This window comes from Panthera uncia, chromosome B1 (assembly GCF_023721935.1).
Source record: "Panthera uncia isolate 11264 chromosome B1, Puncia_PCG_1.0, whole genome shotgun sequence".
Lineage (NCBI taxonomy): Eukaryota > Metazoa > Chordata > Mammalia > Carnivora > Felidae > Panthera > Panthera uncia.
In genome coordinates this window covers 7,049,701-7,067,322 of record NC_064811.1, presented here as the reverse complement: position 1 = coordinate 7,067,322, position 17,622 = coordinate 7,049,701, and the positions used below count along the sequence as shown (strand labels likewise).

The window sequence follows — 17,622 nt, the reverse complement described above, 5'->3', positions numbered from 1 at the left end:
AAGAAAGAAAGAAAGAAAGAAAGAAGAGAGAAGAAAGAAAGAAAGAAATAACAGGGAAGAAAGAAAGAAAGAAAGAAAAAGAAACAGACAGACATGGGGTGTCTGGGTGGCTCAGTGGGTTAAGTATCCAACTTCGGCCCAGGTCATGACCTCTCAGTCTGTGGGTTTGAGTCCTCAGGCTCTATGCTGACAGCTCAGAGCCTGGAGCTTGCTTCGGATTCTGTGTCTCCCTCTCTCTCTGCCCCTCCTGCTTGTTCTCTCTCTCTCTCTCAAAAATAAATAAGCATGAAAAATACATATAAAGAACCAAAGACAGAATAGAGCCCCTCAGGGTGAGGAAGAAGAGGCAGCCTAGCAAGCATCAGGGGATCGACTCGGGATCTGGAACCAAAGCACAGAGGTGGCGTGATGGGGGCAAGAAAGAGAAGACTCAAGTTTAGTGCCCAGGCTGCTGGTTTGCAAACTATGTGAGCAAAGAGGCTGCTCACGGGGGAAAGTCTGCTGGAGGATAACCTCACAGGAAGGTCCGGAAAATAGATGCCCGTGTCTAGAGCTTAGAAGTCAGAGTACCGATGCACACATGAATCAAGCTTCGCCCAGAGAAATAGAAAGCGATGAAATAGATCAAATAACACAATAATTCATTTTTGCGATCACGAAATAATGAAAAAAAAAGTAAAATGTGAAATACGGAACTAACACCATCACCTTGCTTTGTGGGGATGTACTCTGTGACGAACTACATGCAAACAACTCATTAAATTTTGTATTTATCACTTCGCAGCCGGTAGGCTGCACACAAAATCCTAGATGGAAGTTCTCCAGGCACCGGGAAGCATTTCCCAGAGTCCTTCACTCCCACACACACATGTCCCCGAGGGGCCTCCGAGGGTCAGGTGCTGACCACAGCCCCCCTTCCCCCCTCCCCCCACTCCCCACCCCGTGCATCTCTACCCTGGGGCGGGGGGCGGGGGGCACGGTGCATGAGCTGGCTTATGGGACACGAACACAGCTACAAGTTAAGACAAAAGGAAAATTACAGCTGGGACAAGTCGGTGAAGGAGCCTGTCTCAGAGGTCAGGGAAGGTTCCCCTGGGAGGCGGCGCCTACACCGAGCTCAGAAGCAGGAGGAGAAGGCAGGCAATAACCAGCATCTGGAAGAGATAGGGGATTAGGAGTAGAGAAAGTCCAAGGACCGAGGAGAAGGAAGTGTGCCCCACGTGGGGGGAACCAGGACGAGGGGGTCAGCGGAGCTCAGGAGAGGAGCATTAGCAGAGGAAACTCACCAGGAAACACCTGCTAAAGCTCACAAAATACCTGCAAAAGAAATGCAAGGATATTAAGCACAGCTAATTAAATAAAGAAAGGATGCATCACAGTGATGGTTTATGATAGCGAATGCCTTCCTGAATTTGACCAAATCAACTCAATTTAAAATAATTTTTTTCACAGAAGACTCCACGGCAAAGTATCTAAATCATACAGAATTTCAATAAATATTACTCGAATCTGAATTGCTCTTGCTAAGTAATCCGCCTGCCTTCACTGGATGCTGTTCTGTCTGCTAGCTGGGGGTCAAATTCAACTCGCGAAGGAGGCATCTAGAACATTCCTGGGCCCCCCCCCTCCGCCCCGGGCGCTGTCCTTGTTTGTCCTTGCCTCCCCTCGACCACGTGACGAAGGTGTGATTCTCTTCCTTTCACAGAGCAATGTCACGAGACTCACACGGCTTGAGGAGGGGGCCACACTGAGCCTGCTGACGTGGGGGAGAAGCCCACGTTTTCATCCTGACTGGGACACTTCTTCCGCAGCCCCCCCACTCCCACTCCTTGTGAAATAAAGCTCTTACACTAAAAATATATACACATTTTTAAGTAATTACATTACTTTAAATGCAGATTTTTTTTAACCCCAACGGAAATGCAAAGAGAGATTTGGAGTCGCGTGTGAGATGTTCATTACTTAAATCTGACTGGGTGGCTGTTTCCATGAATGAATGCACTTAATTAATTTTTTCCCCTCACCTCTTGCTATTTCCTGACTGCCATCTATTTGCTTTCATCCCAGGGGCAAGAGAAGGACAACAAAAGAAGCTTCCAGTCATTTGAAATTCCAGGACTTCGGTCTGCCAAAAAATAGGTCAGAATGTTTACTTGTTTATTAATGGAGGAGTGAAAAGTTTGATTCTGTGGCAACAAGCTGCCAACACACACACACACACACACACACACACACACACACAATGTTAATGTGATAGAATGTTATTGCTGTCAGTGGTATCTTAGAGGTCAGTGGTCACATGGAGACTGAGGTCCCGAAGGAAAACAAATTCATGTGGGTTGAATTGCCAGCTGGTGTGAGATGCAGGTAAAGGTTGAGAAGCCCCGAGGCATCTCACCAGGGCTGTTGGCACCACCCACCAGGTCTCTACACAGCCTGAGAGATAGCCACCAAGAGGGAAGTTTCCATTCTCGGCTGGCGAACAATCTAATGATGAATCTTTGATGAATCGGGCCAAGAGACCACCGCAAGGAGGATCGAGGCAGCCATGTGCCCACATGGACGCTTCTCTTTGTCCTTCAGCTGTGCAAATATTTACTGAGCCGTTGTGGCATTGGGACTTGCACAGGCTAGGGAATATGCAGAGAAGAGAGACAAAGCCCCACCTCCAAGGGGCTCATCGCCACATCTGAAGGCTCAGCGTAGGGGCTCGCTTGTTGAAATGGCAAGATTCCCATCCTGATGCCCAATCCACCTCCGCCATTGACCAGGAGCCAGACCCTGGACAATACCCTGATGCCCAGAGGCGCTGCCGGTCCCCCCCCCCGAGAGCTCCCTCGCCCAAGCCCTGCCGGAGCAGTGTCTCTGCCCAGAGTCACGAGAGGGTCTCAGCGAGGTATACCACACTCCTTGCACCCCAATGCACTTGCACCCGGGTGCAACCGAGTATTGGGTCAACCTCCCAATACTCATCCGGTCTCTACTATGTGCCCGGCACGGGGACCTTCTTAGCGTCGTCAGATTGACTTGAGGAACTGTTCTCCCTAAAAAGAGTAAATGGATGCCTGTAAAACAGCATATTTGAAACATTGTCAAAACCACATGAAGCAAAGCAAAATTTGTGGCTGTTCTCAGACTTCTTCAATGTTTACATTAAATACATTTGAATAATGCATTTGAAGTCAGTTTTTCTTATTTCTTGACAATAGCAGGAGATGGGAGATGGAAGGGTTAGAAGCCTTCCTTCAAATGGAGATGGTTGCAGCAATTACGTGCATCAAAGTAATATTTACAGCTACATTTGAAAAAAAGAGAGAGAGAGAGAGAGAGAGCAGGGCTTTTTTCCGCAGCAAATTATTTCAGGATGTGTCATAGCATGCTCAAGATATATTAAAAAGAGCAACAGACAATGTTTCTGCAACCTGTTCCAAACCATTTATAAACCCAAATTTAAAAAAAAAATCCCATATGCATACAAATCTCTGTACCACTGCATATTGTATAATGAAAGTATTATATGCATATAAATTAGTATTTGAGATATATAAAATCAAAATGTCTGAAAACTACATATTTGGGTCTACTATCTTACTTTAATAACTATCGCACTGATTAATTCATTCTTCGGACAAATTACCATTACCAGCATTTGCATGCGGGGGGAAGGAAGGTGCTGGGGGCAGGCTGCTGGGGCACAGAAGCGGCCTGAGGGCACTGGGTTTCAAGGTCACCTGACCTGCTCACTCACCCAGCGACCTCACGCTCACAAGCCCATTTCCATCTCAGCGCCTCATAGATTTCAGAAATGGAATCTGAAACCGAATGAGCGGGTTGCCTGGTCCCCCACTGACCCCTCTATTCAAGTAGTTCCTGTGTAGCCTGCCTGGAACATAGCAGGTTCTCAATAAATTACAAGGGCAAACGCTCACTGAGTGAGTGCTCACCGTGGGCGAGGCACTATTTTAAGTGTTTAACAGGTAGCGTCTGCCTGGATCCCCATATTCACAGTCTTATTAGTCTCCCTTTTTGTAAATGTTTTTTATTGGTTTCGAGAGAGAGATTCCGCGCAAGCAAGGGAAGGGGCAGAGTGAGAGAATCCCAAGCAGGCTCCACGCTGGGAGCGCAGAGCCCCACGTGAACCCATAAACCGTGTGGTCGTGACCCGAGCCAAAATCGATCCAAGAAGAACACAGGATCGCATCCATATCCACCACCCACGACCTGTCTACACTGCTGATATGAATGTGTCCTAGAACACGCCATGGAATTCATCAGGCTGAACCTCCAATCTCCACTTCTGTTCCGCGTCGTGTCCCCACATGTGTAGAAAACAGAAACCTACTGACGCGTGTTTTCCAATCGGGTCCAAACTCAAATCCATAGTTAAATGCCGGACATGTACCAGCCACCGCGGAAGGAATTTTGGCATCTACTCCTCACAATAATGCTCTGAAGTAGCTATTATTATTCCCATTTTATAGATGAGAAAAGAGAGTCTGCGAGAGGTTACCGTTTCGGTCAGTCACAGACCTCGTAACTGGGACCAGCTGGATTGCGATTCAGGGTCTAACCTCAAATCGAGTGCCATTTCTGAGTTCTCGGCGATCACGACTTTCTGCTTTGCGGGCATGTACGTGTGGATTGCGGTTTCTGTTCCCATGAGTCTCCAATCTGCTTGCGCCAAACTCTCTGCTGCGAAGAAGGGGCGTGAGCATTACGCTCCCGAGAAGAACGTCCACATCCTTGACACAGCCTCTTAGCCGCACCACCTGGGAGCTTCGTAGAAATGCAGAGTCTCAGGCCCTGGCCCACTGAATCAGACGCTCAGCTGTTGGAGCCCAGGCACCTGTGTTTAAACATTCCTCCCGGTGACTCCGGTACCCACTCACGTTTGACGGCCTCCCTTTTAGCATCGTTACTGGCAGGTGCAAAGCCTCGGAGCTGGAGAGGCGGCCTCTGCACCCAGCACTCACCCTGCCCCTACCCACCGCCTCTGGGAACAGGAAGGAGGGAAGAAGACGCAAGGTAGGGGCGCAGGGGTAGGAGGAAGGTGGGAGACGTCAGTGCGCTGGGGACAGGGAAAGCCAGAGAGGAAGACGCAGCCCCTGCCATTCAGATGTTCAATCTGTGGTGGGGGGAAGAACGTAATCGCTTCTATTACAGACCCTGAGACACTGGGCCACGTGCAGTGACAGATCCTGGGGACACCAAGGGTCCGGGAGGCTAAGGGCTGGCCCAGCTTTGCCTTCACACTCCAAGCGCGAGTCTCTTTCCCCATTCTTGACCACGGCACTGCGGTGGATACTGTGGCTCCCGCGCCCCACGCTCAGACCCTCCCCACGCTCACCTCGGTCACTATCCATTTGTTCCCTTTGGCCACCAACAAAGTTGGAATAGTTAATTCCCCAAGGACGAGGTGCAGGTGGCTGTAACTCCTCGGGGGTCAGGAGGGCCAGCGGTCATCTTCCCTGATCCCACACTGGGAAACTCCCTGCGGGCCTCCCACCAGGCAGTCCTCCGCCCAGGAGACAGATGGGGCAAAGGCCCCTGCTGTTGTTACTCTTGACCTCTCTGGTCTCCCCTGCCTGCCCCCAGCTGCCCTGGGCGTCCATGGCACCGACAGACGCATAAGAATATTGCTCCTTCTGGCCCGCCTCGCTGTGCAGAAAGGGGAGTATCTTTCTGCAAGATGTGGCCGGCTGAGAGCGTTACAGAGGGCCCGAGTGCTTTCACAGAGGGTGTGTGGACCGTGGTGTGGTGCCGCATCCCCCTCCTGGGCTTGCCCGCGAGGAGCTCCCCTTAGTAGATGCTCAGTGAACACTGCTGAAAGGACGGGAGGAAGAAGGGCAGGAGGGACCCACGGGAGGCCATTGGCTTGTACGATGCCCCGTGCCTGGCACAGGCTGGATACTTAAATAGGTGACAGAAGGAACATCTACCGGAAGGCAAGCAGGAGGGAAGCAGAGAGAAGACAGAGTAAGTTGGGGAGGCCAGGGGAGAGGGTGGAGGCCGGGGACTCGGGAGTCGTCTGCCCGAGCTAAGCTGGACGCCCAGGTCACCCCACGCTGCCTCTCTGCTCCTCTGTGACGTAACCCCGATGTTGTTGTTTTCATTTCTCGGTATTTGTCAGGGATGTGGATGGCTCCTATGAGAGTGATCACAACTCACAACACATGCTTTCTGTCCCCAGACCACTTAAAACCTAGTTGAGGAAAGGAAAAAACACAGGAAGGCTTAACAATGAGATTTAAGTAAGAAATGCCTAACTCCACACTGCCTTTCGACTCTCCTCTTGTGTTGGGAGAGCAGAGAAATGCCGGGGTGTTCAGAGGCAGGGAGGTTCACCGGTCCTGGGGGGGTGGGGGGTAAGGGGGAGCCCCTGAGCAGGTAGAGAGGGGCAGGGCTCCCCCAGCCCGAAGGGTCCTAGGAGGTGAGAACGTTCACACTTCCAGAGTTTTCCCCAGGATCCCTCAGGGAGCTGCGTACCCGCAAATGTGGCTTGTGTATGTGTGTAAACGTAAAATCGGTAAGAGGAGGATTCGTGCAAATAATCAAAGATTCCTTTAACAGAGAAGGAGCCCATTCATTCACTAGTTAAATATGAGCGTGGACTTGATTCCACCTCGAATGGGTGCCAGCGGAGCAGAGGAGGGCTCTGGTGGCCACGTGGGAAGCTAGGGGAACACCCACTGTCAAGGTCGGCCTTGCCTCTTGCTGAGACTGTTATACCCGAGTCCTTCCCTTGCCAGTAGATCCCATGTGCCCCCGCATGGCCTCCCTGAGATGCATCTTGGAGCGTTATCCGGCAGCCTACCAAGCCCCACATGCCTCCAGGACCACACAGGCCTTCTAGTTCGCCCCTGCGGGCTCCCCACTCTCTGAGCACACCTCTTTCCAGACCTCAGCTCCTAAAGCTCCCTGACGCCAATCTGCACCTCCCTCCAGTACTGGAGAGGAAGGAGGGCGAGCCCTGCCTGCAGACGGGCTGTGCTATAAACGTGCAACCACCAGCTCCCCCGGGGGCTTAACCTGGGCTTGGGTCAACCCAGCGACAAAATGAAAGGGCCAGTTCATGGTCCCGTTTGCACTAACATTCCGTAATTAGCCTTAACGTCAGGATACAGATTCTTGCCCAACAAGAGTTGCCAAGACATTTGGTGAAATGATTTATGTAAGGCGCACAGTCAACCAGCACAGCTCAGACAGCCACACAGAGGGAAGAAGGCAGTGACTTTAGGACTTTCGAGTCACTTTCATTTCTCTCTAGATTATCTTAAAAATTGGGTTAGCAACCCGTATCAACGGTCTTCCAAAAATTAGAATTTTAGTCTACCGCCGTCTCTGAATGTCAGAGGCAGTGCTTAAGGTGAGAAATGTCACCGAGCCGGTTAATCTTGGAGGTTTGGGACAGGGAGTGGACTGGCAGGTGAAATCACCCTGACCCCCTCCCCAGGGGATCTCATGCGCAATTCTGCTCCAGCACTGGGTGCCTGGGGAGACCCAGAGGGGACCATACACATCACACCCAAGGGGTGGATCAGGAATTAAACTCCATGCCAGGAGCTTGACCCTGGAGACAGGACCAAATCCCATCTCTATGGGACCAGAAAAACACACCATCCAAACTTTGTTCCCATGGATGAGTAAGGCGTAAGTGCACCCGCCTACCCAATCAGATCCCGTTCTGATTGGCAGCAACTTGGGGTGGGGGGAGGGAGGATGAGTATAATTTAGTGCCCTTTAAAGATTAAAAATTATTAAACACATTACCTTATTAAGAAGGGTTAAAATTGAAACATAATTCAGAAATCAAAAATCTTTATTTGCAACGCACCTTAAATATAGAAAACCACAAACGCTGGAGGTCAGCTTTGTGCATCTCATATATGGGGAACCCCCCACCACAACGTGGACACCTGCCTGCACAGGCCCGAGGTGCAGAGGAAGGCCTGCGGCCCTCAGGCCCAGAGGTGGAAGGAGGAAGGGGTGGGGACCAAGCTATCCCACCATCCGGCTGCGGCCCGTCCGCATGTGGCCGTGTTACGGATGCTGTTGACAGAAGGAAGCAGGGAGCGTCCTTGTAAGCACCTGGCGAGAGGCAGCTTGCTAACCAACACGTGGGCCTCGCTTGAGCATAAAGAGGACACATGGGACCTCCATGAAGTCGCTCTTTCACTGTCACCCTGGGCTGTCAGGCCGCAAAGAGTGTTGAGCCCAGGAGCCTTTTCAGGGAGCTTCTCGGCTGCAGGAGTCCAGGAAGCCTCCGCGGCCCCCTCCTTCCCAGGTTCCAGCCTTCCTCTTCTCCCTCTCCCCTTTGGGGGCTCAGCTGGAATAACAACACGGCTCCCCGCCCTGCTGATGCTTCCTCTGCTAATTCATTTGGCTTGCACTGACGCACAGAGAGCTCTGGGGTGCAGAATCCCCGGGGGACTATGACATATGAATGAGCTCCATCGCTCTGGGACCCCGCCAAGAGGCAGAGCCGATCAGATAAGCCACTTTCAGACAACCTGGACAATTGGGAGGAAGCTCCCAGGGGCTGAGAGCTGGGCGGTCTACGTTGCTGCTATGGGCTTGGAAATAATAAGGGTGCAGAGCGGGGAAAGCCCACCCGCCAGAGCGGAGCCTCGCTCAGTGCCCGGCAGGCGGTGTTCCCTTCCGCTCTTTATGGGGGTCAGAAGACCCCACTTCTGCCTCCCAAGGGTCTAAAACTTGGAACAAATTGGACACCATGGTCTCCGATGGGCTTTGCAGCATTAACGGTCTTTAATTCTAAAAACCAGGGGAAGCCAAGGTCAGAGGGAGGACAGAATGCTAACTTCCAAGCTCAAGTTCTTTCTAGAACCCTGAGGAGAGTGTAGCTCCCCTTCGTCACCCCTGGGCTGGGGCTTGCACCCTGCCTGCCCTGGGTGTGCTGTCTCCCAGCAGTGGCCTGGCTTGCCACACCCACATCAAGCTCCCTGTACGCAGTCACAAAAATGTGTCATTTACATGTCACATGTCACATGTCACGAACTGCAGGTCTGGGGAGCCTTCTGAGGCCTTAATCAAAGACCAAGATGTCAGGGAAGAGGCCATGTATTGAAAGTGGAGAGAGAGTGAGAGGGAGAGAGAGAGAGAGAGAGCTCTCAGGCCCCAGATAAATGATCTGCTCCTTACTGGCTGATTTACTGTTAATTTCTGCAAAATCTCAGGCAGCTGGAAAGGATGCCAAGAGCCAACCACAAGGACTCTGAGACGCAGCTGTAAATGCCTCCAGGATTGGCCACCGCCTGTGGGTGAGGGCGGGGGAGGCAGCGAGGATGTGGGGATCGGACAGGCTGGTGTGAGATCCCTCGCTCTCTGTGGGACTGAGCCCTCTGAATCTCCCATCTCCTCGTCTGTAAATTTGGGACAATGAGAGCCACCCCACAGGGTCCCTCGGGGTGTTAAAATGGTAAACAGAGGACAACGGGTAAGCGGGGAGCTAGACTCCTGGAAGGTGGTCTCCTAGTTACTAACATCTCCCAGTTTAACTCTTCTGTGCCCAGTGTCCCAGCCACCAGCCAGGCCTCATAAATATTTACACCCAGCCTGTGTTGCGATGCTCAATTAATTTCTCCGGTGACGCACTTTGAGGGCCTCGGAGGATAGGTGCTGTGCAAGGCCCCGAGATCGTTAAAGGCACAAACAAGTCGGCTCACACAAGCGGCATCCTCCAGAGCCTTCTGTGGCCCCAGAGCTTTTTCAGATCATTGCCCGAAATCCAGGCAAGATGTGCTTCCGAAAGCACCCTGTCCAAAGGAGAACGTGGTGACCAGGCAAAGCCCTGATTAGAAAATGGAGAGAGACCTGTGCAGATAACTGACGACCGAAAAAAAATCCAAGTGGCCTAAAACCACTTGAAAAAGAAGAAGAATTCAGTCTCACTGGTCATCAGGGAAGTGAAACAGGCACCGTAAGGGATCAACAAACAGGCAACATTGTTTTAAAGGATGGGATTTAATAGTGTGGGGATGCGGTGAGATGTTCCCTTCCCGCTCTGTGGATTAGCGTCTAAACGGACCCAACCCACGTGGAAGGAAACTGCACGATCCACAGCGACGGGCTTGGAAGATCCATGTTGCCTGACCCCTTGGCTGTGCCTGGCAGAGTCTCTCCATGGAAATATCTGGTGATTAGATTAAAATGTGCCCTGCAACGTTATTCATCATAATGGAAACTAGCGAGAACCTGAATGTCCCCTCTAAAAATCACACAGGCAATAAATATCATGCGTTTGAATAACCGCTGAAGATCTAGAATGTATCTTTAACATCAATAGCCCATAGTTGGTTCTGCTAGTTTTGCTACTTACGTGTTTCAATGTACTCACACATCCTCAGAAGCACATACACACATGTAGAGGGGATTTGCCAAAATATTACCTGGGGTGTTGATTGTTATTTTCTTCTACGTTTTTCTGTTTTCCGTATTCTCTATAATGAGATGTGATTTTAGATCTAGAACAATGCGAACATCAAGAAATCGTTCCGGGGGCTCCTCCTGGGTGGCTCAGTTGGTTAAGCGTCTGACTTCAGCTCAGGTCACAATCTCACGGTCTGTGAGTTCGAGCCCCACATCGGGCTCTGTGCTGACAGCTCGGAGCCTGGAGCCTGCTTCAGATTCTGTGTCTCCCTCTCTCTCTGCCCCTCCCTGCTCTCCCTCTCTCTGTCTCAAAAATAAATAAACATTGGGGCGCCTGGGTGGCTCAGTCGGTTAAGCGTCCGACTTCAGCTCAGGTCATGATCTCACAGTCCATGAGTTCGAGCCCTGCATCAGGCTCTAGGCTGACGGCTCAGAGCCTAGAGCCTGCTTCTGATTCTGTGTCTCCCTCTCTCTCTGCCCCTCCCCCATTCATGCTCTGTCTCTCTCTGTCCCAAAAATAAATAAAACGTTAAAAAAAATTTTTTTAAATAAATAAATAAACATTAAGAAAAGAAGAAGAGAAAAGAAATCATTTTATAGGTTGATCTGGGGAAAACGCCTGTAACAGCAGCCCATCCCACTGGGGAAGGTATGTAACCGAATGCGGCTGACGCTTACCTTGGCTCTCTTTTCTGCCCTAGGTCATGGCCTCGAATCAACAGTGCCACCGGTGAGTCAGGGGCCTTCAGTCACCTAAGCGGTGGGAATGCCACCATGGGTCTGTTACTCTTCTTTCCCTTTTCTGCTTTCCCTTCGATAAAACTATTGGCCTGTTCGAAATGGCATCAGCCACTTAGGGTTTCTCCCCCTGGTCGCTCCCGGGTGCAGCCCGGTCTGTGACTTCCACAGGCTTTGGGAAGCTGGCAGGTGGAGGGGAAAACCCTGTCTCTCCTCCACTTATTAGCTGTGTACCCTGGGATGAAGCACAGATCCCTCTGGGTCCGAGTCCCTTCATCTGTAAAAAGGGTAAAAGTCAGCCTAAATGTCAGTGTTGTGGCCACTCAGTAGGGCTCATTCAATGAAACTCTGTGTAAGGGGTTCCCCCCAAATTATGTGTTGAGCGGATGGAGCGATCAGAAACCACACTTTATGGCTTCTTTTGCGTCTGTTTTCAGAGCCTAGTTCTAGGTATCAGGCGCTGAATAGAATCCCATTAAAATTTGAGTGAAAGTATGTACTCTTCATTTCAGAGCATTATTATTTCCGGGGGAGTCCAGTAGAACTTCCCTAGAGAGCTAGTGGCTAGAAATGACTGCAGTGAGACAAAAAAAAAAAAAAAAAAAAAAAAAGGTGAGAAATAGACCAGAAGTGTGCAAAGAAGGGATAGAATCATAGGGAGTGATGTAATCCTCAAATGAACTCAAAGATCCATAATGGTGCATGTTGGAGCATGTAACCAGCACTCAGCACGTCCCAAATAGCAGTGAGGAGAAGTAGAGAAAAGCAAAATCAGAAGTACAAATATGAATATAAATAAGAAACAAGCACCCAGCTCTAATCCCTCTTACAGAAAATGCTTTCATTAAGCTTCCAAGTCATTTGCTAAGAAAGATTGTGTTCTCTTGAGGTAGATGCTTCCAAAATCTCCTGGAGTCTTTGATCTCAAATATACCTCCCTCCACCTGCTCGCTACCTCTCATCCCTTCCCACCGTCCGCTTAGAGTCCTGGGGGTACTCCAGATACTTCTGGATGCTTCCGGGAGATTGCCTGGAAATGAAGTTGCCAATCTGAGGCAGTGGCTGGTGAGTTATAAACCATGTGACCCATACTCCTCTCTCGTCACCCCCCTCTCCACATTCCTCAAGGTAGAGAAAAACTTACAGATGGGTATTGCATTTCATTAACAACATTCTAGACACATAATCATGGGGGGGAAAAAAAACAAAAACAAATCAAAACCCCAAGAGAGCTGATTGAGATAAAGCTGCCCAGGCCTGCCCGTGCACACTGGAATCTATATCCTGCCAAAAATATTAGCAGCAAATCATACCACCCCAGCCTATGCATGCTTATGAACCACAGCCAAGTATCTATTAAAATATAACACCACTGACATAATCAAGGATTTACATGATTCACAGAACAGTCGCTCATCACAGGGATATTTATAACACTTCTAGATATTTTTAAGTTGTTTGCATTTTTTTGCCGTGAGATCCATACGAGGGACATCCATAGGAGAGAATACCACATAGCCATTAAAAAGATGCCATTGAAGCCTATTTACCGACATGTTATGTTTATAGCATGCTGTTGTATGATGGGGAAGACAAGAAAAAAGTGTGCCCATATCTACATAGACTATATTGTGTGTGCATGTGTGTGTGAGAGAGATTTAGCTATACTCAAATGTTTACAGTAGTTGTCTTGGTATGGGGACATTAGAGTAATTTTTATTCCCTTCTTTTTTGCTTATCCGCATCTTATTATTTTTCTCCAGTAGCATATATTGTTGTACGCTAAAAATACTCTATTTAAAAAAAAAAAAAATACACCAGACCTGGAAAAGACAGACGCATAACCCAACTTGGACAATCTGTTAACACCAATACCTTCTGTCAAGCTGACATATAGAGAAGAGGGCCATGGTTTTCCATAAAATAAAGTCAGGAGTTTCTCTCCTTCCACTGATTAAAGAATGAAATTAAAGATAGCCCTATTTGAAAAGTGGTTCTTCTCTCTTAAGGCACCATACACATTAAAACCCTGGTAAAGACATGGATTGGCTGTGTCCATTAAATGGACGAGAGATTTCATTTTGTCCAGGAGCACTTGTTTTGGTTTTGTGGGCTTTTTTTTTGTTTGTTTCCTAAGGAAAGCAGTCTTGAAAGTTGGTTTTTCCCACTTTTAAAAGAAAAATTAATAAGGATTTTCGAAGCAGGCCGAGGGAAGGCAAGTATGGTATATGTGAGCATCCACTGCCCCCTGCTGGCCGGATCTAGACATTGCAATATTGGTATTAATTTAGCAGAGGCTGGTTGTCCCCCAAGAGGCTGGGAAAATGGGTGGACAGAACCAATGTGAAAAGTTGACAGTTGAACTGCTGGGAAAAAGTGTTCCCCTAGTTCTCTAAGCACAAGCCAGGATTTCAAGTCATCCACGATCGCTAAACCCAAGGGATCACAGTTGTCTTTAAAATGTATCGTGTGTCAGAATCACAGTAGTCAAAAATGCATATTCTCAAGCCCACTCCCAGGTGTACGTTTTGGCAGCTCTATAGTGAGACTGAGGAGTCCCTACCCTTCACAAGATAACTTCAACTCATGTAGTGCTAGGATGGCCTTTTGAGAATCACTGATTGAAGCGAAAGAAAGAAAGAAAGAAAGAAAGAAAGAAAAAAGAAAGAAAGAAAAGAAAAGAAAAAGGAAAGGAAAAGGAAATGATTAAGACTGACCCCACCAAGAAGCTGCTTTCGATTCTCTGGACAACAGCTGTCTCGGAATATTTTATTTGAATTTCTGGAGATCACCTGAGAAATGGGATGGGCGACAGCTGCCTTACCTATCACCATCCATCCATCCAACCAATTTATGGTTGTCCCTACTGTAACCATTACAATAACCAGCTTTGAGCACAGTTGGTTTTTTTTTTAAAGAAAATGAAAATGAAAGGTCCTGGGGACTCAGCTTATCTCAGACACTAATACTGTGCTCTACAGATGGGGAAATCAAGAATTAGAGAAAGGAAGTGAACTTCCAAGGGCCATCTATGGAGAACAATAAGCCTATTCTCCAAACTCTGAATAAATGCTTCCATGTAGCTATTTCTGTGAGTTTGGGCCATTTGTGACCGAGAATACTCTTCAGATCAGGCGACTGTCATTCTAAAATGTCCAGAAGAGCTACGTGACTGAGCTGGTGGATACGTGGGAGACAGATATGACATACGTTATATGTACATGGGTGCATATAATCTATATCCGTCTCTGTTTCTGTCTCTTTCTCTCTTCCCCTTCCTATGTCCTTCCTTTCCTCCCTCCTCCCTCTCTTCTTCCCAAGCCTAAGTCATGTAGCCAAAGCTCATTGGACATCCTAATCCTTTCCTCAGAGACAGTGAGAAAAAGGCAAGGAAGCTCATCCCTGCCTCTCCCTACAGCTGTGGATCGATGCTGAACTGAAGATGTTCTCAAGTTTGGAACTAGCCAGGGGAAATTGCGTCCTATTCCCCACTATATTGAGATGAAGGTTGATGGATGCCCTCTGTCCCCAGAAACCTTGTGGTTCCTAAAAGATAAACACTGAGGAAGGCAGCACAGGTAGAGGAAAGAACCCCGAGCCAGAAGTCTGGAGCCCAGAATTTGAATACTGGTTCTCTGACATCCACGAGACCTAGCCTTCACGTGCTGACAATACTCACAGGATAAATTAGGTAAACCGAGAGCAAGAGAAGCTATATCCCCCGGGAACAAATCAGCAGAGTAGAACTCTGATTCATCACAATGCACTTGTTCGTGCTGTGCCACGCAGCGTTCTCATCTTTAAAATGAGGATGTCAGCCAGCCATGGTCACCGAAGCCCCGAGCCTCACAGCTGGACGGGGCACCCGCTTGAAGGGCTGTTGGCAAGAATCGACAGAGCCGTGTCGATGGAGTGGAATGTTGAAAAAAGGCACTGTTTTGTTCAAAACTGAGAACTCAGTAGTGATCAAGTTCCTAACATGGATCTGAAAGCAGAGTACTCACGATCTCTCGATCGGGCAGAAACGATTTGGTCATGAAGTTGAACTTGAAACACGGAACACAGCGGTTCATTGGGGGAGCCTGTGGCCAAGAGGGTTATTTTGTTAAGCTTCCCAACAGCTCTTTGGGGCAGACACTACGATTCTCATTCTACAAGCTGATATTAGTTAACCGAGGCTTGCAGGCTTGCCCGAGGTCATGTGGCCAGAAACAGGCACAACCAGGGTTTGAACCCAGAATTTCTTCCATGAATTATGTGTTCATGCCTTTGATCAGAAGCTCTGCTACATTTTTGGTGAATTCCAAAGCTGACCTCCACAAGGAGATAAAACAGTAAAGGCAGAAAGACACATTAGGAAGAAATCACGGGGGCTTAAACGTGACATGATTGTCTAATTCTTACATAAGTCAAGTGCAGAGGTAAGCAGTCCAAGGCTGTTTAGCCTCAGAGGTGCTGCTCCCTCCCTTGTATTGGCCTCAATCCCAATGCCTAAAATAGTGACAGCTATGCTCCAGGCAGCAGGAGAGAGGAAGGGAAGAAAAAGAAAAAAATAAAGAGTTGACAACAATTTCTGTTCGGAAAGTTTCCTGGAAATTGTGAGTTTATTTTCCAGCTTCTCCGTTTACCAAAACTTGGACTCACAGGCACGCGTAACCGCGGGGAAGGTCAGGGTGTGTGGCAAGAACTTGCTCTAGGTGCCCATGTACCCACCTGACCATCGGGGCTCCCAGGACGGACAGGGAAAAGCGGACGTGGGGAGACACAGCCGGGTTGTTGAGGAGTTCCTAGCGACAGGTCGTTGGGACCCACTGGCCTGTCCCTTTGCCCCACGTACTTATGAGCAAGCCCAGCTGGCAGCCCCTAGGGTCAGAGCCAACACTGACCCTCACCATAACTCTCCCTGCACCGCCCCCCCTGCCCTCTGAAATCTTGTGACTGAAATGAAAACAGAAGCTGACTCTGCTTGAGGGAACCCGCCTGGTTTGGAGCTGCCACCATCTGAAAAGCCAGCTGACTTCACTTCCCAGAGAAACAGAAAGTTCCTAAGCACTGAAAGCTTCCTACTTTTACTTCTCTTCTCCCACCAGACAAGCAGATTCTCTTTATGGGACCTGCTGGGAATTGTTTCAGGTGGTTTCCTTCGAATGTGACCCTCCCATAGAGCCCGCCCTTGGGGACACAGCCAGCCCCCCTTCCCAGTAGAGGCACTAAATTGTACAAGCCTGGGGCCCCCAGGGCTTCTGTTCAAGGAAGCGTTTACGCGTGCAAATGGTCCAAGCTTCTAAGTATATCTGACCCACGTGGCCCATCTCCTATCAGAAGGCAGTCGGAGCTTCTAACAGCGGGTCGCAGACCTCGGTGTGTGCAGATGCCATCATAGACACTGGTGCAGAAAGTAACTGGTGTGCACTGAGGCTCAGGTTTTGCTTTCTTTCCTTTTTTTTTTTTTCTTTAAAGCACCCAAGAGGCAAGTGGTCAGGGGACCTTAACCTGATGGCCACCGGCCATACACCTGTATCATACCTCTGTAGTCACGAGAAGAGGTGTCCACGCTGATAGCCCAAGGCTGGCGTAACTGCCTCCGTGAGTCGGGAGAGCCCCTTGAGCCTTACACCTTCACTTCCCTTCTAAAAATAACTCGAAGGGAGCATTGTCTTTTGTAAAAAGATGCTGTTTCCTTGAGAGGAACGCAGAAGTCAGTCGTTCTCTGGAGCTGTTTCGTGTCAGTGGGTGATGAACGGCCCTCCACGGACACTTGAGTATAGCTCTTCCAGGATGATGATGGGGAAAGCTGCTGGGCAAACTTCCTTCATCTTCTAAGAAAATGGCTCTCTCTGAAGAACCAGCCTCTCCTTCAGCTCCAGGAAGACTCAAAGACCTGGAAGGGTTTGGGGTGCCTCTGTGTTGGGGGTCCAGGGCCAGCAGGAGGGAGTGTCCAACTCAAGGTCACTCAGCCAGGGAGGAGGTCGGGTTCTATTTGCAGTTTACCACGGGTTCTCCGTTCTGGAGGGTGTCCACCTTACCACACGCTGTGTTTCACAGCCGACTATGCAGTCGCTGTGCCCTTGCCATATCCTGGGTTCCAGGAGTGATCAAGGGCCTGAAATCTCCGCGCTGCCTTGGGGGAGGCAGGCACCCACCGTCTGTAACTATATAACATTATTTATTGGCTTGCTTTGTTCCTACATGCTATGCAGAAACCAAAAAAGAGTGTATGAATCAGGAGGGGCTAACATCTATAATGCACCAACTACAAATGTTAGTAGTGTAATAAAATGAAGGTTTATGTCCTGTTCACATCACAATCCAATGTGGATTGAAGGAAGCCTTTTCCCCAAGCGCTCATTTGGGATTCGCTCTCCTTTAACCCTTTAACCAGTGGCTTCCATTATCCCTGAAGGCCTTGGGGTCTTCTGTCTCTAGCCAGGCCCCGGGGCAAGAACAAGACATCAGGAGGGTCAAGAGAAGGAGAGGGTCGAGTGCATCATCCTGGAG

The 17,622-nt window shown here is 49.2% G+C and overlaps 1 protein-coding gene across 1 annotated transcript in view; it reads left to right on the top strand.

Moving 5' to 3' along the window:
- CLNK (cytokine dependent hematopoietic cell linker) overlaps positions 1-17,622 on the top strand; it is a 122,049-nt gene that overhangs the window by 35,386 nt on the left and 69,041 nt on the right. Inside the window, exons 6-7 of the mRNA XM_049632627.1 lie at positions 2,068-2,139; positions 11,088-11,116. Of these exons, the coding sequence (XP_049488584.1) occupies positions 2,068-2,139; positions 11,088-11,116 (101 nt within the window). The remainder of the gene's footprint in view (positions 1-2,067; positions 2,140-11,087; positions 11,117-17,622) is intronic.